Below are 23,059 nucleotides of genomic sequence, written 5' to 3'. Positions count from 1 at the left end.
GGCCAGGACTCGTGTGCGCATTGGCGGACAACACTTTGGACCGAGATTGTGAGATTGTTTCTGGTCGGACTGTCCCTTCTTGTACCATTTGTAGCCCCATTCATGCGAGGGCCAGGGGACAGACACGAGTGGTGACAAGGGCACCCCATGACACCGGAAAAGCTGGACTAGACCAAGACCAAAGCCCTTGCTCACAGCCCCACGCCACGTCTACGGTCTGCCGCCTCAAGGCTAAGGTTTCAAAGAGAGGCGCACAACTCATACTGTTGCCATCCACACGTTCTACTCTTCTGCGGGCAGCTCACCAATGACAGCTAAGCAAACACCCGCGCACTTCTCAGGGTGCGCACCGACGCTGCTCCGCGGCGGCTCCGCGTGGCCTTGCCCGCTCCTCTTCGCACATGCGCATGTCCGCCACCAGGCCCTGCGCCCGCGCCGCTGCCATTGGGACCTGTACCGCCGCCGCCATGCCCACGTGCCATGCCCAGGGCCGCGGCCACCACCTGGTCCGGCGCCGGCGATCCGCCACCGCCAGTCCCAGGGCCCCGGCCACCGCGCCAAAGTTCGTACCGGCACCGCCCGCTTCAGCTGCCAATCGTGGCACACGCGACATCCGCCGTATCACCGACCAACTGCTGTGCCCGTCCGCCTTCCGTACGAGTGCCATCCGAGCACTTAAATGTCTGCGACTGCTTGAATGTCCGCTTTCCGGCCTTGCTGGCTGCACCACCCCTGTCCACACTTCTCTGCTTCCACATTGTCTCATCGCCGTCCTGTCTTTCCTGACCATCGTCGGCTACCAGAGCAGATGCTGGCCTCCCACTATCACGCACACGTCGTCCTGCACGCCCGCTCAGCCCCCAGTCCCTCACATCTCGCCGCCCTCCTCCTCGCCCGCCAGCTCCTCCAGCTCGAGCACGTTCCGCTCCAGGTAGTTGATGATCTCAGAGATGCGATCGCGGTTACGCTTGGTGGCCCACGTGGCGTTCGAGGAGGTGAGGTCGTTAGCGCTGCGCAGCTCGTTGCTGACTAAGCGATCCTCCAGGGAGTCAATCTTGCCCATGTGCGCGTCGTGGCTGGCCTGCAGCGCGTTCATCAGGCTGTCCTTGTCCTGTGGGGTGACGCGAAGTGTGGGGCCATGGACAAAGGGAGAGGCAGGCGAGGGGCGGCGGGTCAGGACGAAGCAATGATGGGTTTGCGTCTAGGGACTATCACGGCGTCTTGGTTATCGTCATGTGCGATGGGCATTCACGATGGGCACCCTGGATACCGCCCAGTACGCACGGGCAGTGCGACAGCACGACTCACCTGCAGCAGAGTCCGCGCCTCCTCCGGCAGGCTCTCGATGTCGCTGTTCTCTTGGTTGTACTTCTCGAACACGGTCATGGCCACCGACGTCAGCTGGTTGAAGAACGAATTTTGCAGATCGCGGACCTGGAGCGATGGGGCAACAGCGTGACGTGTGGCATACACAAACACGACACGTACGCAAGCGTGCAAGGCAACGTCTCTGCGCTTAAGGCGCGGTCCCATCCTCTCGGTTCTTAGCTGCTCGCCGCAGTTTGGGCCAAGCGCAGGCCTCCCATGCTAGGACAGCCCTCTGTTCCAACGCCCTGAAGCCGCCCTTTCCCCTTCTCCCCGCACCTGCGTGAAGTACCCGTTGTACTGGCCCTTGTTGATCTCCGCCAGCTCCGAGTAGGCGCGGTCAAACTCCTGCACCAGCCCGTCCAACACCTCCACCGCCTCCATCTCAATGGCCATCAGCTGGTCCTTCAGCGCCATCAATTTGACCTGCAAGAGCCGGGGCGTTAAAGGAGGCAGCAAGGCGTTACCTAGGCCTGCACCGTCCATCATGCCACCGTCACTCACAATCCCCAACCACCCGGCGACTCGTTCCCCAACCACGACGCCCGCTCCACGCTTCCAGCCCGTCACCAGTACGGCACTACCGTATCACAACTTCCCGCCACGCCCGCTCGCCGCGTGCCCGCCGCACCTTGAGGTTGTCAATCTGGCTCTCCGCCATGAGCGGCTGGTCCACCACCACGCGCGCCGTGCGTTTCTTCGCCTTCTCGTATTCCACAATCAGCTTGCGCGCCTCCGCGTCCTTCTCGTCCAGGTAGCTGCGCACCACGCCCAGCCACTCCTCGTACTCGGCCTTCTTCTTGTTGTGCTGCTCCAGAATGGCCACCTGTACAGCCCGGGAGTGGTGGCGTGCGGGTTTGGTTGCAGGAAATGAGGCGTGTATGCATCCGAAGTAGTACGCGCCACGGCTAGGCCCTGTTGATTAGGTTAACGACCGTGCATACCGTATGCAGACTATGCGCGCACGCAAATGCGCTTAGCCATTTTCTGAGCGCGCCCACGTCAGCTACATTACCATGGACCTGCTGCACCCACCTTGAACTCGTCTGTGTAGGTGTTGAACTTGTCGCGGATCTCATTCCAGGGGTCCAGTAGGCTGGGCACCTGGCTCAGCCGCGGCCACTCGAGGTCCTCCTTCACCTGCAGGGCAAAAAGGACCCGGCAACCGCACACTGTGTCATCGCAGGGAGCTGCGCACCAACCCGTTTACCGTTGTCCGTGGCTTATAACGAAGCCTCGCACGCAGGAGTGCATTCACTTCAGTTCGTTCAATGTTTTCCAGCTGCCCCTATCCAATGAAACCTCGACCGTCAGTCCTGCCTCTCCCTTGCCGAGAGAGGAGGTTAGCCATTCCGCTCATCTGCCTCCCGGCAAAAGCTCACCATGTCATCGATGAGGGTCTCCACGCCCTCCAGGTTGGCCTGCTTCATCAGCTTCTCGTGCGATTCCCGCTCCGCGTTCAGCTTCTCCTCCTGCGACTGCTGCTCCTCGCGCTCCTGCAACTCAATCATCTCGTCCTGCCGGGGCATGGAGGAGAACCAGTCAGCAGTCTGCCCGAGACTGGCGTCTGGTCGTGCGCAGGCCTCTGCTGGTAACCCTCGTTGCGCCGCCCTGCGCCCTCTGACGGCCGCCAGGGCGCCGCCCACATCGTTGTCCAACCCCCAGCGTCATCAGGCGCCCAGGGTGCAGCGCCGCCCCCCCCCCCCGCACCTGATGCTGCTCGCGCGCTGCCTGCACGTCCGCAGGGTTGACTCGCCGGTAGTCGAGGTAGATGAGGTCCTTGATGTGGGACAGCACGTAGGACCTGTAATCGTGGCTTTTGCAGATGGGGTTGCCGGCCAGGTTGACCAGGCGCAGCTGCTTGAATTGGCGCAGGTACATCACGTTGTCCAGCTGGCTCAGCTGGTTGTTGCCTGCGTGCGTGAAAAGCAAGGTACGAGGGAACGCAGCGGGCCGATAAGGAGTATCCCATCAGTCAATAGCAGGCCAGAGTTGGCTTCAGCTGTGGTAGCCTGGCCAAGTGCAGGCGCTGACAGGGGCAAGGCAGCATCACGAGGGCCTCAAGCCGCAACACACGTCTCATGCTACGCCAGACTACCCTGGCCGTGCTATGGCTTGCTTGGGCAAGCAGTCCCCCCCGGCGGGCTTTCCCATGTTGACATGACTACTTGTTGGTCGGACACCGCCCCGCCGTCGCTGACACCCTCGCCCTCCCTGACGCCCTCGTCTGCAATAGGGCGTCGCTGCCCCTGGCCGCGGTGTGCCAGCCCGCCTTCCATCCCTGTGTGCCATGCCAAGCCACCGCCTCCCATTTCCCTAGCCACCCGCACGCCTCACTCACCCAACGATAGCACGTTGAGGTTCACGAGGGTGTCAAGGTTTTCAATTTTAGCAATCTGGTTGTTGAAGAGCGACAAGTCGACCAGCTTTGTGAGCGTCTCCAGGCCGCTGATGGCGGTGATTTTGTTGAAGGACAGGTCTAGCCACGTCAGGTTGGTCTGCGGAGGCAAGGAACGCAGCGTCACTAGCTCGCTACGCGGTGTGGGGCTGCGGGTCTGCGCTCTCACCATAACAGGTGGGGCGTGTCAGCTGTCCCCTCCCCTGCTCCCAGAGCTCCTTCTACCTGGCATGTTCGCCCCGTCCTCCCTCCCCCTACTGACAAGATGCGCCAGGTTCTCAATCTTCGTAATCTGGTTGTTGTCCAATTGCAGCTTGGTCAGGGTGTCCAGCCCCCGCAGGTTGTCAACGCACGCCAGGTTTTTGAAGCTAAAGGCCAGGCACTCCACGTCTCGGAAGGGCATTGTGCGCTTCTTGTTGGCTGCCGTGTCCGGCTCGCCTCCTTGAATCTGCAGATGCGTCGCCAGCGTCTCCGTCGTGACCATGTCCCGACGAAATGCAGGTGTCAAGACCAACACACCTGGATGCATTCTCTCGTGAGCGACTCCGTAATAACATTTGGCTCCACCTCCGCGATTAGACGCTCGAGACTCGGCATTTTGGCTTGCTACGCGGCCTCTTTGGGACCGTTTCGACTACCAGCGCAAGTTACGTGCTTAGGTCATTTTATGTGGCTAAACGTGTGCTTCATTAAGCATGATACCCTGCTTCTAAGCAAGTTCGCCGAGGCGGGAAGAAAAATGTTGGTGGCAGGCTTGTACGCTACCTCGACTAATGATAATCGTTGATACTCATAGGACGCAGATAATGGAAAGAACTGCGGTGCAAGGCATGGCTCGCCCAGGTGCATGGAGTCCAGCGATGCATGCTCGGCTGGCCCCTGACTTTGCACCCTTGTTTGTCTTTGTGCATTGACGCGCATGCATAGGCAGTCGGGAGCACTTGGTATCAAACGCAATTCATTATCTGTGCGGCAAGGCGCATCGGCTCTTCGACCCCTTGCAACAGACAGCGACTGGTCCCTGCGCTGCGTACCGACCACCGACAACGAGACATCCATTGTTGTATAACTCCGATCTACGCCTAGACATAGGTATAAATGTTGCGGCAGTAGCGGCAGCCCATAGTCTCGATCACTCAACGGGCCCCTCTGAGTAGCCGCACGTTGGCTTTCTGGCTTGGACAACCAAAAGATGCGGAGGGGAGCAAAGGCCGAGCCGGTGACCAATTGGCACCGCGCTGGCGCAATCCTGCTTGGCATCATCGCGGGCTATGTCGTGGGTGGCGCCGTGATGGAGACGGCAGATATGGTGAGCGGCAGCCTGTGCAGAGCGTGGGCACAAAGGGGCGGTATAGGGTGAGGAAAGGGGCCACACGCTGTCGCTTTCTGGGGTGGCGGCGACGCTAACCCCCACACCCCGACCGTGTCGATTACCATCGTGTTGCCTCGCCACAGTTCTACTCGACGCCGGTGACACCTAAAGGGGCGGCAGCCGCATCTACCGGCGTTCAAATCATAGCTGGGAGCAGCCAGACAACAAACGGTAAGGCCAGCTGCAAGGGATGGCTGACGTAGGTCGTGCGTTGCTGCGGGCGCTCACACCTATGATGGGTGTCTCTTGCAGCGGCGACTAAGACAGACGCACGGCCGGCGGGCAACACAATCCACTCGGTCATCACTGGCAACGGTAGCCCGTATCAGAACTTCCAGGGCCGCATCATGTGAGTGCGGGGCCGGCGCCCGCTGTTCGGGATGACGTTTCCTAGCCAGACAAAGCGCAGCAAGATAGCACCAGAAAGCATATCTTTCTGCCCTGTGTCATGCTGCGGCGGCAGGGGCAAAGAGGCGACAACAGGGCTAGCTAAACCGGAGGGAGAGACGATACACAGCGTCTTTACGTGTGGAGGGGACGGATATCAAAACTTTCAAAGCCGTATCATGTGAGTGCCCTCACGTGACCGCATATGCATACATACTGCTGCTGCACCCGCATGTTGATAAGCCTAGCTTCTACACTTGTGTGCGCCTTATGCCGTGCCGGCGTCCTTGCCCAGGTACGGGACGTATAAGCTGGTGCAGAAGATGCCCGGCGGAGAGAAGCTCACTGGCTTCACCCGCATCCTTCACCGCATGAAGCCCGATGATCTCATGGATGAGGTGAGCAGGGCGCTGCCAGCACATGTTAGCGCAGTGTCATGACTCAACTGCAGTCGATTTGTGTCGTTCCCGACTGACTGACTCAGCATATATGGGCTAACGGAGCCAACTTGTGAACGTGCCCCTGTGTGTGCGTTGCTCCAGATCCCCACCTTCCGCGCCAATCCGCTGCACCCGAAGTGCGATGAGTGGTGCGATTTCCCGGTAGCGGACCGCCCCAACGCTGTGGCGCAGTGGATTGCGGCCGCTGCCAAGGAGCCCAGCATGATCAAGGGCGCGTGGATCCTGTTGTTGGAGTGTGACTACGTGTGGATGCGTCCGGTGCAGGCGCCCGACGCGTATGATTCCAAGTGAGCTGTACTTGGTGCCCGCCACGTAGTGATAACTGTCTGCCGGGCCTGATGACGCTTCGTAGCACCCTGCACCCAGGTAATGGCGGGTGGTATTTACTGCTAAACTACAATCCCCATTTCACGCATCACATTTTCCCCGCGTAGGACCGTTGGCCTGCAGTTCATGTTTGATTACATCATGCCCGCCCACCCTGGTAAGCTGCGGCAACCATTGTCGGCGCCGCGTCAGTCACTGAGGTGGTAGCCACTGAAATGCAGTCCATCACCAGCCTACTCAACCCAGTGCTCGCGTCTGAACCTTTTGAACACAGACGCCGCACCGCTTATGCGAAAGCTGTCGGACAACAAGGTGGACCCCAGCGCCATCCCTCGCTCCGGCCCTGCGCCGGTGCTCATCCGCTACACGGATCTGGCGGGCGTCGTGCCTGAGTGGGAGCGCGTAACCGCGGCCATTGAGGCCGATCCCGTTGCGGTCAAGGTGCTGGACTGGGTGCGCGAGATGTACGCGTGGGATATTGCCCTGGCGTTGCGCAATGTGTCGCTGACGACCGAGTCGCCGCCGCACAGTCACCTCATCGCGCAGCCTCCCCACGACCTGGTCATTGGCGACGCCGCAATGTTGCACTACACCTGGTAAGCTGCGGGGTGCCGGTCTAGGGGTTTTGCGTATCTGTGCGCAAGCCGGCCGGACGGGGCACACCGGTGCAAAGTCACACAACCAATGATACGCTGTCATTTGTTAGTCTGGTTAGGTAATCTGACATCGCACTTGCACCAATTGCCTCCTGCAGGGGCACTCTGTACTTTGAGGACAAGCAGGAGATTTGGCGATGGGAGAAGCGCGACTACACCACACGGGAGGTGGCGCTCAAGATTCCGCTGCTCAAGGAGCCGCCGCAGCCCTGGAAGGAGGGCTGGAAGATTCAGGACGGCCTACCGGTGACTCGCGAGCTGCATGAGACCATGACAGCCATGCTCAAACAGATGAACGCTGCAATTTCGACTCTGCCGGACTTGCTAAACGCGCCTCGGACGTAGGCGGCGCTCGCAGGTGTGGAGCACTAGTATCGGACCCGTGATCGATAGCTGCATACGGTGCTTTGACCTCATATTGACCGTGACTACTTGGGTAAATGCGTTTGGATCAAGTGCACGGCACATAGGAGAGCTTGTAGAGGTGCGTGGAGCAGCAGCAGGACATAACGCTACACGTTACAGCTGGAAGGCATGGACGAGGGACACTTTTGTCGATTTGAGGACAGGCTTGAGAACAGAGGCGTGCTCAAAGACATACAAAATATTGTTGTTTGCCTGTGGCTAGACGCGAAAGAGCAGGCACGAACGGGCGCAGGCTCTGATAAGGAAGGCGAGGAGGAGCAGGGAGGACGTTGGGAGGGTTGGCTGGTGAGCGAAACCCTGAGGGCGTGTCAGTGGTGGCCCAAATGCCAAATGGACTGATGGCGCAAGGGATGGCACGCGTCTATGTAAAGCACAACCATAAAGTGCACTTATGTACCATCTAACAGGCCGCGCAAGCTTCGGTAATACGTTGGTGGCAGCAGCACGGACTTGCCGCTGGGCGATTCAGCTGCCTGCACAAGCTGACTCCCCATATACACCTATTTGACAACACATAACATACATTTACCATACTTGACAATACATTGACAAGAGACGCGAAAGCTGCTTGCAACTGCCTTTACCTGGAACTCGCTTCGCTGGAGCCAGTTGATTGTTGTAATAGCTCTAGGACAGTAATTAACCTTTGGGGCAATCATCGCTGCAATCAATACGTTGCTTCCGCGAAACATGGCATAGTTGACTCGGCTCTCCCTCAGCGCATTCACGAATGGAGCGCTTTGGGCTGGAAGAGGATATTGCAGAGTAAGGCATACGCGCGGCACAGCCAGACGTGGCTTCACCTTTTGCAGCTGTCGGTGGCTGAAAGTCTGGGCGTGTTTGCCACAGGCAACTGCCGGGGCCGGCGCGAGGAGGATTTGCGCCGCAGGTAAACTAATAAGATAACCGCTGGGGTAAAGCGAAGCAGGGTTGAAGGGCATCTTGGGCTGTGCCGGTAGAAATGCGTAGGGAACAGGGCGCCCAGGTCACATGTGTTGGCGCTTCAAGCCTTCACGACACCTGGGACACTTCGGCAGGGCTCACACTTTGCTGGTGAGGCGAGCCTTGGTGGTGGCATCCCGCCGGCACGGGGCCCTCGCCCCGCCGGCGGGTTGCTGGTTGATAGGGCCCTCACGGCACAGCTGCCTCCACCTGGCCGCGGAGGCGTGGGCGGTGGTGGTGGCGGCATTGGCGGGTTTGGGCTAGCAGCAGAGACGGACAACTACACGACCGCAGAGGACGCGGACCCAGTCTTTGACACTCAGCCACGCGCCCGGCGCCCGGGCGTGCCGGCAACGGGCAGCAAGTCGCGCTTGGGGCCAGGCCCGCTTCCTCCGCCTGGCCGGGAGCTTGATGCAGGGCCTGTCGGCGATAACTTCCGGCGGCAGCAGCCGCCGCCGGCCATGTGGCCCTCAGATGACCTCGGGCCCGGCCCAGGGTGGGTGCTGCGCGCAGAACCGTCGCGAGAGGACACACGCATGAACTGAAGGCGGGTCATGTGCCTCTACCCTAAGGGAATCTGAATGCAATCCACCTGCACCAACAGCTAGCTTGTCGCATCGCAGGCCGCCAGAGGATGCCGCTGACCGCTATGCACGGGAGCGCGCGGAGAGGTTGCTCAGCCGCCAGACTGCAGCCCGTGTTGCGCCGCAGCAGGTTGACCGGCAAATTAACATCATGAGCGCCCAGCCACCCAAACAGATGGTGAGTACGGCACGGGGGTCCGTTGGGCTCGTGTCCTTTGGCCTAGGCTGACATGAGCCGTGTCATTTCAAGGGACACGCGGTCAAGGGGCAGGGCATAGGTATGAGCAAGCGCGCTCCACTCAATAACCATTATTCGCATGTCATTTACCCGGCGCACTGCAGGACATGGACCGCGCGGCGCTGACCATCCAGCGCCATTACCGCGGCTACCGGACGCGCAAGAACCTGCCGCCCGAGGCGCAGGTGTTCCAGCGGGCACGGGGGACGCAGCAATACCTGGGCATGGGCGGAGCTGCGCCGGCGGCGCACGCAACGGGCTTCCAGGGTCCTACACCCGATCAGAATATGATGAATCGCGTACGCTTCCAGGAGGGGACTTACCTGGAGCCGCGCCGGGTACGCAGTTGGATATCGCACAAGGACAAAGGCTATCAGCTCCGCACGGCTGTTTACCGTTCTTGCACCACATCGTAGTTCAAAGGGTATCGCCAGCAATACGTGGGCACAGCATTGGGAGGCCCTCTTTGATCCGACCGCTGTAGTGGTTAATTGCGGGGTTGTTAAATGTTGTATGACCGCTCTATTGCCTCGTCTATCCGCGTACATAGGGGCTGCCTGCGGTGACGGTAATCGACATCGACAAGATGCCCAAGTACGGTATCCTAGCGGCACCGCTGCCGCGTGCAGAGCGCCGCGCCGGCACCTTCATCGAGTACGATCGGGAGCAGCAGACATTCGTGAAGAACCGTGACCTGCTGCGTGAGGCGCTGGAGCACAAGCGCGGCTACCTCGAGAACCGACCCGCGCTGCAGTGGTCCGAGTTTACGGAGCGCCAGAAGCACCGCTATGTGCCAATCGTGCCCGACGCCAACCGCCGCGCGCTGCCAGAGACCAAGGGTGCGTTCAATGTCGGCGCTGGCTTTGGGGACATGCATTGCCGTGTTGCTAGCTTGCCACTCTCATCGGCACCTTCTGCCGCCTCTTGCGGTAAATGATGAAACACGCACGCCTGTATGGCCCCTGCCTGCTCCCCTCCTGTCCCCGTAGGCTACCGCCTGCGCATCCTGCGCGTCAGCGACCTACCCATCAACACCACCTTCGACGGCCGTACGTTTGAGTTCCAGCTCAGCGTGTCGCTGTACGACGAGGGCTACGGCACCTTCTACGGCAACACCTGCTACAGCTTGTCTGACACTTACGACCGCGGCCGCGCACAGCAACGCAACGCCATCGACCTGGACATGAGCTTTGACGTGTACTACCACACAACGGTCTCGGACCCGCGCTGCATGGCCGTGGTGGAGGTGATCATGCTCGAGCGCATGCTGGACGGCGTGGTGAAGGGGCAGTACTCGCTGGGCTGGGCACTGCTGCCGCTGTTCAGGGTGAGTGTGGAGGCGCCCCACAGGCGCAGCGCGTGCAACCGAGCTGTGGGGGGATGCGGGGCCGCACCGCCCACAGGGCGTGCTACAAGCTGACGCCGAAGGTACCAAAGCAACGATAGGCAAAGCATCCGTTTCTGGAGAGACCCTGACCCTGGCGCTTCTGCATTGCGTCCTTGGCCCTGCCAACAGGTGTCGCAGCACCCCGCACCGCCGGGCGCGCCGGTGACGGGCAGCATCCAGCTGGACAGCAACGTTGGGCGGCCGCTGTCGGCGCCACTGATGGCGGGCACGCCGCGCTACCTGCTTTTCCGCAACGTGTACAACGAGGAGCTGCGGCCGCCCAAGGTGGTGCCCAACGCCTCTATCCTGTTCCAGGTGAGCCGGCCGGCAGACCTTGTGACTCAGTGCCTTGCCATTACTTGCGGCTCGGTGCCTGCGCTGTGCACCAAAGCGGACTGCGTCATCCAAAGCGAGCCTTGACCGCACCGCACAGGCCGAGGTGTACCCCGCCATGGAGCCCTACATCCCGCTGCTGCCCGAGAACTTCCTGGTCACCTACAGCGACGTGGTGCCCGGCTTGCGCCGCTTCTCCGCCGCCGGCTTGCTGTCCACCACCACCAAGACGGTCATCTCCACGCTGGCCTCGCCAATGCTCAGCCCCACCTACAGCATCATGCTGCGGCGGCTGCAGCTGGCGCTGCCCTCGCGCATCCACGACCTGCTCATGGGGCTGGACGCGCGCCACGGCATGGTGACCGGCTAGTGAGTACCACGTGCGCTTGCATGCCTGATCCCTTACACTGCGCAGCCGCATGTTAGTCACACACCCGAGTACTGCCGTTGTTGCCGGAAAGCTGTTGGGCATGCTGACCGTTGTGTTGCGTCGCCCCTGCGCTGCCTGCAGCGTGCCGCCACCCGACAGCGCCGCGGCCATGGCACCTATCTACCAGGCGCCGTCCACTGGCACACTGACGTACGCGATTCGAGTGTCGGTACACAACGGCCGCACATTCGTCGGGCCCGCCTACGAGCTGACTGACCTTACGCACCTTGACGTGCCGGGGTGGAAGGTGCTGCAGGTGAGGCATTAGGCATGACATCAAAACCAGTGGCGATAGCGGACCCCTCGCTCCCTAGTATCGTGAGCCACTCCGCACATGAGTGCAGCATTGCAGCTAACTACCGGGTCGGCACGGCCCTGCATTGCTTGCTGGCAGGTGCCCACGCCGCACCCCGTGTTCGACTACGTGATGGCGGACGCGCTGGTGACCATTGTGGTGGAGCTCATGGCCACGCCGCCACAGGTGGGGCCGGCTTACTACTGCTTGAGTACCTGGAAGTATAAGGCGGCACATACCGGCACATAACCTCTCTGGCTGCATGGCTGCTCCATACTGTCCACATCGCACTACGGTACCCGCCAAACCATGCACTGCCGTATTCCAATCTTTCCTGCTGCAGGCTCCCCCGCCGCCTGGCATGGCGCCGCTGCAGTTCCTGGTGGGCTACGCGGCCTTTGTGCCGTTCTGTGAAATCCGCGAGGATGGCGCCGCCGCGCACGTGGCGGTGGGGGTGCACCGCTACCCGCTGGCGCCGCCTGACCCGGCGCGCCCGGTGCTGCTGCGCGACCAGCCGCCGCTCAACTGGCGCGCCATGCTGGGTGACATGATGACCATGGAGGTGCCGGACCCGCTGGTGGAGTTCCAGCTGTTTGAGACGGGTAAGCACTTGGCCAGCGGCAAGCCGCGCAGGGCTCTCACTTGCCCAGCCAATATGCTGCCACAGCTGCATGTCCTCCTTTTGTGTACGGCGTGTGTGTGTGTGTGTGTGTGTGTGTGTACGGCATGTGTGTGTGTGCACCCGCTCGCAACCACTTGTTGCTGCATTCTCGCTGTGGACGCCTGCCTGTGCAGCGCGCACGCCCATCCTGCCGCCGCTCAAGAAGGTGTTCGCGGTGATCGAGGCGCAGCGCGAGGAGGAGGCGCTTATGGGCGACCTGCCGCTGGAGGTGCTGCTGCAACAGGTGCCAGTGCCCGAGGAGATCTTCCCGCCGCCGGAGATCAACGAGGTGGACCCGTCCGCGCGCGAGCCGCCGCCCCAGGTGCGTTGCAGATAATGCGGCCATGGCTACATATGAGCGGGAAAGGGCGAGAGAGCGTGTCCACTACACCATGGAGCTAATGACGTGGAGGCCGCTGCCCAGCCAAGCAGATCGCAGCACGTGTGAAGTGTGCCTCTGGGCTTGTGTCGCAGGTGCTGGACTTCGACGGGCCGCCGCTGGAGCGTGTGCCGTCCATGGACATGCTGCCGCGCAACTTCAGCCGCCACAGCATGGGTGAGTGGCGCGGCGGATTGGGTGTGTGTGTGGGGGGGGGGGGTGAGTGGGGGGTGGCTGCGGCAGGGCAGACGTTCGTATTGGTGGTTGGAGGTGGCTGGGCGCCACTCATTGCATCCAGGCAACGCCATGGTGGGGCGGCGCCAGTAACCAATCTTGATGAGATGCCCACCTGCGGCGCACTGCTGCCTGGCCGACTCTTTGCTGTTGCAGGTGCGGGCGCGGGCTTCCCGCCAGAGCTGCAGGAGCTGACCATTGCCATGCAGCGGCAGCTAGAGCTGCTCACCAGGGCCGTGGACGAGCTGAAGGACGTGAGTGATTAGGCGCAGGGCGCAGGTGCCTCGGGGTCACGCTGGGCTGCCTTGCGGGTACCATGTGATGCTAGGTTCCGATGCAAAAGGCTTCGCAAGCACCGGAGCTCTGAAGCTGTTATGCTGGCCGCTGCCGTCGTCCCTGTCACTGATGCTGCTGCAGGAGCGCAAGTCCATGCGCAATTCGTTCATTGCTCTGGCAGACCGGCCGCCGCCGGACGACTACGGCGCCAACGCGGCGGCGCAGGTGCAGCGGTACTACGATGCGCAGCGGGCCAAGCGGGCCAGCATGCAGGTGCGCGCACGCCTGTGTAAGGCTTCTGTGATACGTCTTGCCACAAACATGTTGCATGCGGCCGCTCGACGACCGTCTGAGCCAGCTGACCCTTCGCCTCTCACTCTCCGTCCTGGCCCTGGTGCCTGCAGCCCACGCCCGAGGAGTTGCAGCGCTTCCTGGACATGGAGCCCACCCGCAACTTCGGCGACACCTCTGCCTTCAGCGGGGCGCAGGCGCCTGACGGCAAGCTGCCCGGCACCGCGCCGTCGCGCGTGCTGCTGCAGCAGCTGCACGACGCGGGTAAGGTTGGAGCTGCCAGTGGGCACAGGGAGCCGTGCTAATGTGGAAGCGAAACTCCTGCGGAAGCAACTACCTCACCGCTTGCTCCAATGTTGGCCACACTTCCTCCCGCGCTGCGCATACAGGCATGATCGACGCTCTGCCGGCGGATGTGCAGGCCATCCTGCGGCGCAAGGGCCCGCCGCGCGGCCCCTCGCCCGTGCCCATCGACCTGGCCATCGAGGCGCGCGACCCGCGTGTGGCCAGCGACGTGGTGCTGCAGTTCCTGGCGTTCCGGCACCACGACCACCTCAACGCGCCCGCCAACCTCAAGAGCCTGTACCTGACCTTCCAGTTTTACCACTTCCCGCCCACCACCAGCGACATGGCCTACCTGGTTCCGGTGCGCCTGGAGGACGACGCCGTGGACAGCACCTGCGTGCTGGTGCGTGCAGGGCAGGGTTTACGGAGGACGGGGTGGCAACCCTTTCCCGGAGGTTGTACGGGCTGGGTGCATGCACAAGTTCACACGCGATAGCTGCGCTTACCGGTACATCATTCGCACGGCCACATATATGTTTGGGAATGCATGGGAGGCTTCGCTCACACTTGCATCTGCTGCGGCATACAGGTGCCGGCCGACCCGGCGCGCAAGGGCGCGGGCCTGGTGCTTAAGTACGTGGTGGACGGCGCGGCGGAGGCGGTGCCCAGCGGCCAGACGCCGCAGGACGCCGGCTTCGAGGCAGCGCGCGGCTTCGCACAGTACCTGGCCGTGAAGACGCTGCACCTGGATGTGTGGGACGGCGACTCGCTGCTACAGGTGCGTGAAGTGCGTAATGTTGTAGCGTGGACTTGTAGGCATTCTGCGAAAACGTTTGCTTTCCTTGCCTTGACGGTAAGGGACTAGACCGAATAGTGTCAAACATGCCATACCATCATCACCACAGGTCGGCACTGCGTCAGTCGACTTGCAGCCGCTGCTGCGGCAGGGCCGCGACTTCGCTGAGCTGCTGGTGGAGGTGCCCATCCTGGACCAGGCGGCGGTGGCGCCCTCGCTGCAGGGCCAGACTTTCATGGAGGCGGCGTACAACCAGAACACAGGTAAAGTTGGGCTGGGCGGGACAGGTCAGGCAAAGAGGGAGGTGCGCGGAGCGGAGAGAAGTCTTGGGACATCTTAGGCTCATCTGCTTAGAGCAACAAGTTGCCTTGTGCTTCTCGGCATCCCCGCCCGCCCTGCAGCTCAAAACGAGCCCAAGGCATCAATCATCTCCAAGGGCTCACTAGTGCTGCGTGCGCTCAACCTGGGCCGCGAGAGCCGCAACACGGACGCACGGCTGCCCGAGTTCGACGACGCTCACAACAAGCCGTCGAAGAAGCGCGTGCGTGCCAAACCCGCTTGGGAGATTCCCGCCTCGCCCATCGCCAAGGAGCTGGCGGGAACGGCAGGTGCGTTCGTGTGTGCGTGCCGCATCGTCAAGTCTTCTGACGGTAGCACGACTTTGTGGGCGACGGCAGCAGTGCAACTGTGCAATCCTGTAGCGCAGTCCTGATGCCTTAAGCTGCTCCTTGTATCACAGCCGCCGTGCCGCTGCCACCGGGGCTGCAAAACGAGTACCTGCCCGACCCGTTGGGCGGCCGGACCAGTGTCGCCTTCGGCGGTGGCGGCCTCATGCCGCCCGGCGAGGACCTCAAGCTGCGCATCTTGGAGCAGAGCTCGCGCAAGAGCGCACGCGTACAGCAGTACCGCCGCCTTGCGTCGGCCGTTGAGGACGCCGTCCCAGGGGCACAGGTGCGGCATGTGGCCGGCGTTGGCGAGCCATCTTTAGCGGCTGGCAGCAAGTCTCCCCTGTCAACCTACATGCTTGACCATGGCAGCACACCTGATCTCACATGTTGGTTGCCGCCATTACGCAGGACTTGCGTGAGTCGTCGGCATTCACGCAGCGGGAGGATCACTTCCGGCGCGTGCAGAAGCAGCTGCTGGTGGACGTGGCATCAGCGCGCAGCCGCCGCAAGCACGAGTTCATCCTGGAGCAGCTGCGCAAGAGCATGGTGACGCGACGCATCGTCAAGCCCGCATTCGGCGAGGTCCTGGTGTACGAGTTCGAGTTCCAGAACCCCTACAGCCACGAGCAGGTGCGCGACTCCACCCGGGTAGCGTCAACGCCTCATGCCAGTGTCGCCGCCTTTGGTCCAGCCCCCTTTGTCTTGCATGCCGGCAACGGAGCTTTCAAATGCCCATGTTTCTACTTAGTTGACCCACATGTCCCGTCACCCAACCACAGACGTTTGAGCTGCGCATTAACAAGCCGGCCGAGGTGACGGTGCTGTCGCGACTGGAGGACTACCGCGCTCTGCGGGCCGCCAACGCGCGCTTCCTGGGCGTGGTGTCGCAGCCGGTGGGGCCGCTGGAGCAGGAGATCATGAGCGGCAACCGCATCTACCTGCAGGTGCGCTCATATCGGTACTTTGACACGTGGTGTTGCGTGGCTGACTGGGTGCAAGATGCAGAAGCAGCAGGGACGGCCATGCTGACACAGAGGGCCGTTGCTCGCGCGCTGCCTGTGGCCGCAGGCGCACGAGCGGATCACGCTGCCCTTCAGGCTGCAGTCCTTCGAGCCCCCGGAGGCCTACAAGTACTCGGTGCAGGTGCGGATCCACGTTAGCTTGCATCAACCAGCCACCTGCAGACATAAACTCATGGTCAGCCGGTCCCCTTCTACACTTTCGCCTTCCTCGCTCACGCCATGTGCTGGATGCCCCTCGCCGCCCCTCGCCGCAGACACCGGAGGCTCAGGCCAACCACTCCATGACGGCACGCGCACGCGCGGCCGACATGGCCACACGCAGTCCGGGTGCACCGCATCACAGGGCGGCGGGCGGCAACAATGCCGGGGCTAACGTGGGCAACGACGGGCTGCCCTCGGGGCACGTGGTGGCGGTGGAGCTCATCAGCACCAAGGACGACGTGCCGGTGTCGGTGCTGGAGCTGGAGATTGTGCCGCGGCCCATCATCATCGACCGCACCTTCCGGTAAGAGCTACACACACGGGGGATGCGCGGAACCCCTTGAGTCTGCCGTGAAGCAGGCCCAATGGCGCAGTTCCGGGACATGAATCCAGGATAACCAAACCTCAATCTCCGGCTCTGCACCCGCTACGCTCTCCGCAGGTACTACCAGCCGGAGCGGCAGCTGCTGCGCACCAACATCAAATTGCGCAACCTCCCGGGCGCCGCCGCCTCCTACCTGGCCAACGCACCGGGGGCGCTGCGCAACGTGACGGCGGCGTGCAGCAATCCTGACGTCATCCTGGGCGTTGGGAGCGGCGCGCTGGCGCTGGGGCCAGACCGCGACGAGGTGTACGTCAAGTACAAGGTGGGGGCTGCAGGCAATGTGATCGCGCATTGGCCTATGGATGTGTGTGAGCGTGCTTGGTGGGATTGGTGGACACAACCTTCAACGGCGTTCCGTTGTCAAGTCTACGTGACAACTTTGATTTCCCCTGCCCGCTGAACGCCCCTGTCCTCATCCAGATCGGCGCCGCGCCTGAGGTGGCGCACTTCTACGTGCTGCTGTACATGGACCGCCTCATGGCGCGGCCGGTGGAGGTGTGGCAGGTGTTCGTGCACGCGCTGCGCAAGGTGGACATGCGGGCCATGATCGGGCAGACCAGCCAGGCCAGCGTGGTGGTGCGCGGCGCGGTGTCGCGGCGCGTGGCGTCCTTCACGTCTCACCCCGACGAGCTGCTGGTGGGTGGTGGGAGCAGCCGGCTTACAGAGCTTGCACACGGCTGTTACACTGATGCACTACATGCATGCGGTGCGGTACGCGCTGCAGCAGTGTCAGCTAAGCAAGTGAATCATTGCTGGGTGCCCTGGCGTACACAGGTGTCGCCCGACTCGTTCGTGCTGGTGGGCGGCGCGCTGACGGAACTGCTGCTGAGCTTCCGGCCGGTGGCTGTGGGTGTCAAGGACATCAAGGTCAACATCGTGGACAGTGAGACGCACGAGCTGGTATACGCGCTGCTGGTGTCGGCGGAGGCGCAGGGGCCGCTCATCACACGGTAGGGGGGCGCATACGAAGACCGTTGCGGCTCATTGCAGCAATATGAGTTAGGCAGGGAGCAGGAGAGGCCGCCGCCATACTCTCGCTGCTAGGTAACCTCCCAGGAGCAAGGCTACGTGGTGCGTCGCCTGGGTCTGACCCTTGCATCGTGTTGCTGCGTGCGCGCAGGACGTTTGAGGTGGAGCTGCCCGTGGGCACTGTGGCCAACAAGAAGATCACCTACACCAACCCCTACCAGCACTTCCGCACCTTCACGCTGCGCTCGAACCAGCCCTGGCTCGTGCACTTCACGCCGCCGCGGCTGCAGATGCCCGCGGGCGCCACACGGCCCGTGGGCCTCACGTTCGACGCGCGCGCCGCCACGCCGGGCATCGTGGACGCGCTCATGTTCGTGAATGATGACGAGGACAAGACGGAGGAGTGCCTCAAGATCCGTGTGCGCATTTATAAGTAGATGGGGTGCTGGTGGATGCGGCTTTACGGTGACGGCGCACTGCATGGCGAGGTGATAGCGGAGACAGCGGTGCAGCTTAGTACAGTTGCACGGTATGCATGACCAGTGGGTGATGCTGCTGTCATTCCGTGCATGTGGAGACTGTTGCTAGCTGGGACGCGCACAACCCTGTGTGCTGCATTAACTACTGGCAGGCCTGGATGCGGCACCCTTTCTCTGCGCCGAATGATAAGGAGCACTGCCATAATGAGTTACAATTGCGCGGTGGTGTACGTTGCGTCAAGGCTCCCAATTCTACAAGGCATGATTCTGCAGATGCCCGACATACTTGGCAAGCCATCGCTTTGCTTGTAAACGACCGTATTCTCTGGGACTTGCCCAACACCTCGTACCGCCGCTGCACGCCAATGGTACCTGTACGAAGCCTCTACTCCCACGCACGGTTCTGGAGTCAATTTCCTGTGCTATGTACGGTGCATCGTCTCCCCTACATACGGTATGCGCTACGTAGGTCAACTTGTGAACGGTCTGTCCCACTAATAAATTACCAGGAGTGCTCCGTGCACAAGGGTTCAAGGTACCGCCGCCGGACTAGGTCCAAACTCAAAAGCGCCGGCCAGTCCTTAAATGGCAACACGCTCACGCCTCCACAGCACGGCGGCCGCGACCACGTGCCGCGGCCGGCTTGGCCTTGCCGCTGCGAAGGGCAAGGCATGAGGCAACTAAGTGCTCCTCGAACAGCACAGCAAGACGTGCAATTGTACAGGCGCAGCCCATCTACACATGTTACGGGGCGACAAAGCGGGGTGACACAACCGACCTCATACCTGGGCACGGTGGCCTTCTCCACGCCTGCCGTCTTCCCGCCGCCGCGCTCGGTGCGACCCGGCTGCGACTTCGACTGGCCAGTTTGCTCCTGCTCCTCCTCCTGCTCGCGCTCCTCTTCGCCCTCCAGCTCCATCTGCTCTTCCTGCTTGCCCTCGTCGCTGCTGTCCAGCTCCCCAATGGCAGCCGCCACAGCCGCCATCGCCGCGGCGTGACGCCGCCGCTTTGCGGCGCCCTCTGCCGCCTTGCCAGCGGCCCTGGGCTTTGCGGCCTGCTTAAGCGCCACCTCCTGCTCCTTATCCTCGGGCTCCTCCTCCTCCTGCTGCTCCTCTTCGTCCTCGTCGTCCCGCTCCTCTTCGTCCTCTTCCTCCTGCTGCTGCTTCCCGCTGGCCTTCTGCTGCGGCTGCGTCATCCACTCCGCCCAGGGCATGCGCAGCTTGCGGTCCGTCAGCTCCGTCTGGTCCTCGCCTGCAGCATTGCAGCAGCGCTGTCCGGCATTGACGCAGGGGCACAGCGTCTGGTGTTCACTGCTGCGGGATTCCTAATCACTGCTGGCCGCCGTAGGCAGGCCCCACCGAGGCGCTGGTAGCAACACACACAGCAGTGTCGGGCTCACTGGTGATCTTGCCGACCAGCCAGTCGTGCGCATTGGTGTAGCCTGTGGAGTACAAAGAGGGCGTGGCTGAGTTATTAAGCTCACCCGCGCGCTTACACTACCTCTTATCGTGTGTTTCGCTACTGCCCCAGACCCCATTCTTACCCAGCTCCTTAACGTGCTTCTTGACCTGGCCCGTGGGCGGCAGGTCCATCTGCAGGTTGCGTATATCACATGTGCAACCATGATACGGTTGAGTGCTACCGTTGTAGAGGACGTACGGAAATAGAGCAAGTCCTAGCGGCTTGCAGTCTGCTTGCCGTTTCAAGCACACAGCATTCTGTTTAGAAGTACACATAGGTTGCACCACGGTAACCCCCCGCCCTGATGGCTCCCAATAAGCGCTTGCCTTCGTCCGGCAGGGCCCGCAATTGCAGCAGACGACACATCCGCGGCCGCAGCTGCATGTCAGCGACGGCAATTATTATACTAATTATGGAAGCAAGGCGGTATGTTGCATGCATCAAAGAAGCCATGCCGCGGGGCGTGGCGTTGTTACTCAAAGGGACCCCTCTTTCCCAACCAACGGATGCATGCGCGGGAAACACACCTGCCACGGCACGGGGGGCACACCCACGAGCCGCTCGCCTCCGCCGCCACCACGTCCTCTGTTGGTCAGGGGTTGGAATAAGGTTGGGAACGTAGGAAAGACGAGTTGCAGCCGCTTTGGAACCGTACACTGCACGGGTTCGAGCTCTGATGACCATTACCCTGCTCACCGCCGTGCCGGTTCCACAGGCACCGCTCACTGCAGCGTGCCAAGGCAGCAGGAGCGATACACATGCAAGGTACACGTTTTATGTGCAATGTAAACTTGCACATACGCCGGACTTTTGCCCGTCGCACTGTCAGAGCATCAATTCCATGCATCTGCCTATGCCACCTCGCATGCGATTGCACCCTGGCCCCGCCGCCCACCAGAAGCTGTACGGCATGCGCGTCCTGCCGCAGGCGGGGTGAGTGCATGTGACCTTGCGGTCCACGGTCTTCTGACGGCACCTGCGCGACGGAGGGGACGGCATGGCGGGCGTCCATAACCTGATGTAAGTTCGCATATACTATAATTCAGCCGAGACTACTTGACCGTGAACGGGCCGATCGCTGCCTCGGGCTTTGCCCGTATAAACGGCCTTGTTGCTCCACAACCAAGCTGCACGAGCCCGCGTTCACAGTCACAGCCAAACCGTACAGACTTGCAAGCACGCCCCGACATGGCGCACCAGTGGCATGTCACTCCAGTGGCGCTGTCGTACAGCTTGCCGCCCTGTGAGCAGAGCACAAACGTTCAAGCGCAATCCATGAGGTTTATGCCTAGTATGATTGCGGCAGCTATTGGGCGACATTCCAGGCGCCCCAAGGTACAACGCGTGAGCGCCGCGCAGGCGCGTTACACTCCTCGGGAAGGCCGTTTGGCACTCATCGAGTATTCACGCAGTCATGCCTCCGCCCCTTCCCGGATTTGCAGTATCCACTCACCTGCTTGCGGACGCCCTTGCCTGAGTCACGTGGGCCGCGAGGGCCCCGGCGCTTGCTGGGGCGGCCCTCCTCGTCCTCGTCGCCCTCCTCACTACCCTCCTCTGAGCCCGCGGCGCGGGGTGACCGTGCGCGCCTACCAGATATTGAGGCACTTCAACATACTAGTACTTCACACAAACGGATACGGCCTTTACGGATACGGTTGCGGCTGCACGACTGCCCACGATGGCACCTTTGCACCCAAGTATGTCTTCAAGGTTCTCAGTGCTCGCACGGCCCCGGCACGGCCCCAGGGATCGGTACCTCCTCTCACTCACTTTGCCCTCAATGCCTCGACCTGCTCCTCCGTGAGTTGCAGGTGGTTGATATCCCGGGTCGACCGCGCCCCGCTTCCTCCAGCCCCGGCCCGGCGAGAGGGCATAAGCTCCTTGAACGCCTCTTCCTCGTTGTACGACACCTGCAGGCGGCGCACGTGCGGGCGCGACCGTGAGGGTGTGTAAGGATTGACGGCCGTTCGACAGCCTTCTCCTTGTCTCTGATGCCCCTGCGACCTGTGTTACTGTACTGAAGCCCCCCCCCCAGTCCAAGCCCCAGTCCAAGCCCATGTCAAGCCCAGGCCCCATGGCGAATCCAGGGCCACATGGTACCTGCGCTCGCTCGCGGGTGCTTCGCCGGACCTCAGTAGGCGGGGCCTTCTGCTTCGCCGGTCGCGGGGCTGCGCGTGGGCGGGCCGGCACCGCCAGGGCTGCTTTGACTGCCTGCTCCTTGGCAGAAAATAAGCCCAGCTCTGCGAGCTTCGCACTGTTTGCCCTCAAGCGCGCCGCGCGTTCTGTGTCGAGGTCCATTTACCCAGGTTGTGCTTCGGAAGCAAGGACTTGTTGGAATAAAATAGTATGACGTATATTTGCGGGTCTATGGGCCCCTTGTATTTATAGTTTCGTGCACTCGTGTGTGCGGCGGTGAGCGACAGAGGTTGTTTCAAACTACCGTTCAACGTCAACAGGGCCCGTCCCCTTGGCTCGATCGAGCTCAACTCAAAGTAGAAACATAGATACTGACTAGGAAAATGCTGGCGGAGCTCGTGACATGTATTTCGCTCGATCCACATGGAATTCGAGTGCCTGTGGATTCACGGAACCGGCAGTCAGTTCTCTGCTCCAGAGTCCAGAGACTCCAGACTCCAGACCTCCAGTAGTCCAGTTCGGCCATCCCGGTCATCACGACTTAACCCAGGGCAGGAGCTCCCAGGAGAAGCAAGGTTAACGGACGCCAGCAACGGCACTACTGACTGCCTGACTCGATGTCACATGTCCAGGTCCTAGCAGCAGCCCTCACCCTCGCCTCGATGCTAAATAACCACGCAGGTGAGTGCTACGCTGGGGACTGGTGTGGCGTGGTGGGTGGGGCCTGGGTGCATGTGCGAGTTGATGCCGCCATGCCTTACTGCCTGAATTCCTGCAATGGGTAGCAAGGGGAATGGGCGGGTGGGGGCCGGGCAGGTTTGGGTTTGGGTTCGGTGGCCCGGGCACAGGTTACATGCACCTTACGGCGCACCTGCCCCAGCATCAGCCCTCCCCACCCCACCCAGTGCCGGCAGGACACCGCCGGGCTGCGGACGCCCACGTGGTCGTCATCGACATGGACCGATGGACGTGGACAGCGACAACGACAGCATTATGTGCACTAGTAAGGTGGCGGGTGAGTGCGAAGCTGGGAACGGGCGCGGTGGGTGGGGACTGGGTGCACACACGTCTGCCAGGAGGAGGGCTTCGCGCGCCAGGTGTGTGCGAAGCAGTTGGGTTGGGCGAGGCGGCTCTGTACATACATGTATGCCGCCGACGTCACGGTATGGCTTGGCCTGGCTTAGTGGGTCTGGTTGTAATGCTGGCGCGGGTGCC

At 61.8% G+C, this 23,059-nt stretch overlaps 4 protein-coding genes across 4 annotated transcripts; 2 read left to right on the top strand and 2 right to left on the bottom strand.

The window, feature by feature from the left end:
• Nucleotides 1-44: 44 nt before the first annotated feature.
• On the bottom strand, nt 45-4,555 carry CHLRE_12g531500v5 (uncharacterized protein). The gene is made up of 10 exons (XM_001692980.2): nt 4,283-4,555; nt 4,026-4,211; nt 3,707-3,863; nt 3,076-3,278; nt 2,748-2,882; nt 2,401-2,505; nt 1,997-2,191; nt 1,645-1,791; nt 1,309-1,434; nt 45-1,111 (listed from the first exon to the last, which is right to left on the bottom strand). The coding sequence occupies exons 1-10, from the start codon at nt 4,358-4,360 to the stop codon at nt 869-871; spliced, it is 1,575 nt and encodes a 524-aa protein (XP_001693032.1). The 5' UTR covers nt 4,361-4,555; the 3' UTR covers nt 45-868.
• A 130-nt stretch (nt 4,556-4,685) lies between these two features.
• Nucleotides 4,686-7,773, top strand: CHLRE_12g531450v5 (uncharacterized protein). The gene is made up of 8 exons (XM_001692867.2): nt 4,686-5,072; nt 5,219-5,306; nt 5,388-5,484; nt 5,818-5,920; nt 6,065-6,270; nt 6,418-6,467; nt 6,585-6,906; nt 7,065-7,773. Exons 1-8 carry the CDS (start codon nt 4,956-4,958, stop codon nt 7,309-7,311), a joined length of 1,230 nt encoding a protein of 409 aa, XP_001692919.1. The 5' UTR covers nt 4,686-4,955; the 3' UTR covers nt 7,312-7,773.
• Nucleotides 7,774-7,925: 152 nt separating this feature from the next.
• On the top strand, nt 7,926-18,571 carry CHLRE_12g531400v5 (uncharacterized protein). The gene is made up of 30 exons (XM_001692868.2): nt 7,926-8,157; nt 8,242-8,281; nt 8,430-8,830; nt 8,958-9,096; nt 9,261-9,494; nt 9,707-9,995; nt 10,146-10,483; nt 10,673-10,858; nt 10,977-11,245; nt 11,388-11,562; nt 11,701-11,787; nt 11,945-12,203; nt 12,397-12,584; nt 12,737-12,818; nt 13,032-13,129; nt 13,293-13,424; nt 13,556-13,706; nt 13,832-14,130; nt 14,317-14,505; nt 14,633-14,786; nt 14,925-15,131; nt 15,263-15,474; nt 15,600-15,821; nt 15,971-16,135; nt 16,260-16,334; nt 16,468-16,718; nt 16,857-17,061; nt 17,220-17,435; nt 17,574-17,749; nt 17,920-18,571. The coding sequence occupies exons 1-30, from the start codon at nt 8,123-8,125 to the stop codon at nt 18,203-18,205; spliced, it is 5,760 nt and encodes a 1,919-aa protein (XP_001692920.2). The 5' UTR covers nt 7,926-8,122; the 3' UTR covers nt 18,206-18,571.
• Nucleotides 18,572-18,573: 2 nt separating this feature from the next.
• On the bottom strand, nt 18,574-22,265 carry CHLRE_12g531350v5 (uncharacterized protein). Its single transcript, XM_043068572.1, has 12 exons — nt 21,809-22,265; nt 21,479-21,618; nt 21,162-21,294; nt 20,906-20,949; nt 20,604-20,684; nt 20,405-20,433; nt 20,236-20,293; nt 20,035-20,086; nt 19,791-19,839; nt 19,647-19,688; nt 19,033-19,498; nt 18,574-18,902 (listed from the first exon to the last, which is right to left on the bottom strand). Exons 1-12 carry the CDS (start codon nt 22,004-22,006, stop codon nt 18,845-18,847), a joined length of 1,350 nt encoding a protein of 449 aa, XP_042918667.1. The 5' UTR covers nt 22,007-22,265; the 3' UTR covers nt 18,574-18,844.
• Nucleotides 22,266-23,059: the final 794 nt, after the last annotated feature.

The sequence above is a fragment of the Chlamydomonas reinhardtii genome, chromosome 12 (assembly GCF_000002595.2).
Source record: "Chlamydomonas reinhardtii strain CC-503 cw92 mt+ chromosome 12, whole genome shotgun sequence".
Lineage (NCBI taxonomy): Eukaryota > Viridiplantae > Chlorophyta > Chlorophyceae > Chlamydomonadales > Chlamydomonadaceae > Chlamydomonas > Chlamydomonas reinhardtii.
This window is presented reverse-complemented; position numbering and strand designations above follow the sequence as displayed.

What these genes read in the sequence shown, in the direction of transcription:
- CHLRE_12g531500v5 (XM_001692980.2), bottom strand. Translation starts at nt 4,360, where the DNA reads ATGCCGAGTCTCGAGCGTCTAATCGCGGAGGTGGAGCCAAATGTTATT. An exon ending in TTGAGAACCTGGCGCATCTT is followed by an intron (nt 3,864 to 4,025) that starts GTCAGTAGGGGG and finishes TTGCCTCCGCAG; the next exon opens with ACCAACCTGACGTGGCTAGA. An exon ending in AGACCCTCATCGATGACATG is followed by an intron (nt 2,506 to 2,747) that starts GTGAGCTTTTGC and finishes TTTGCCCTGCAG; the next exon opens with GTGAAGGAGGACCTCGAGTG.
- CHLRE_12g531350v5 (XM_043068572.1), bottom strand. Translation starts at nt 22,006, where the DNA reads ATGGACCTCGACACAGAACGCGCGGCGCGCTTGAGGGCAAACAGTGCG. An exon ending in GCGGGCCCTGCCGGACGAAG is followed by an intron (nt 19,840 to 20,034) that starts GCAAGCGCTTAT and finishes CGCAACCTGCAG; the next exon opens with ATGGACCTGCCGCCCACGGG. An exon ending in GAAGCACGTTAAGGAGCTGG is followed by an intron (nt 19,689 to 19,790) that starts GTAAGAATGGGG and finishes TGTACTCCACAG; the next exon opens with GCTACACCAATGCGCACGAC.
- CHLRE_12g531400v5 (XM_001692868.2), top strand. Translation starts at nt 8,123, where the DNA reads ATGGAGCGCTTTGGGCTGGAAGAGGATATTGCAGA. An exon ending in CTGGAAGAGGATATTGCAGA is followed by an intron (nt 8,158 to 8,241) that starts GTAAGGCATACG and finishes TGTTTGCCACAG; the next exon opens with GCAACTGCCGGGGCCGGCGC. An exon ending in GAGGAGGATTTGCGCCGCAG is followed by an intron (nt 8,282 to 8,429) that starts GTAAACTAATAA and finishes ACACTTCGGCAG; the next exon opens with GGCTCACACTTTGCTGGTGA.
- CHLRE_12g531450v5 (XM_001692867.2), top strand. Translation starts at nt 4,956, where the DNA reads ATGCGGAGGGGAGCAAAGGCCGAGCCGGTGACCAATTGGCACCGCGCT. An exon ending in AACTTCCAGGGCCGCATCAT is followed by an intron (nt 5,485 to 5,817) that starts GTGAGTGCGGGG and finishes GTCCTTGCCCAG; the next exon opens with GTACGGGACGTATAAGCTGG. An exon ending in GCAATGTTGCACTACACCTG is followed by an intron (nt 6,907 to 7,064) that starts GTAAGCTGCGGG and finishes TGCCTCCTGCAG; the next exon opens with GGGCACTCTGTACTTTGAGG.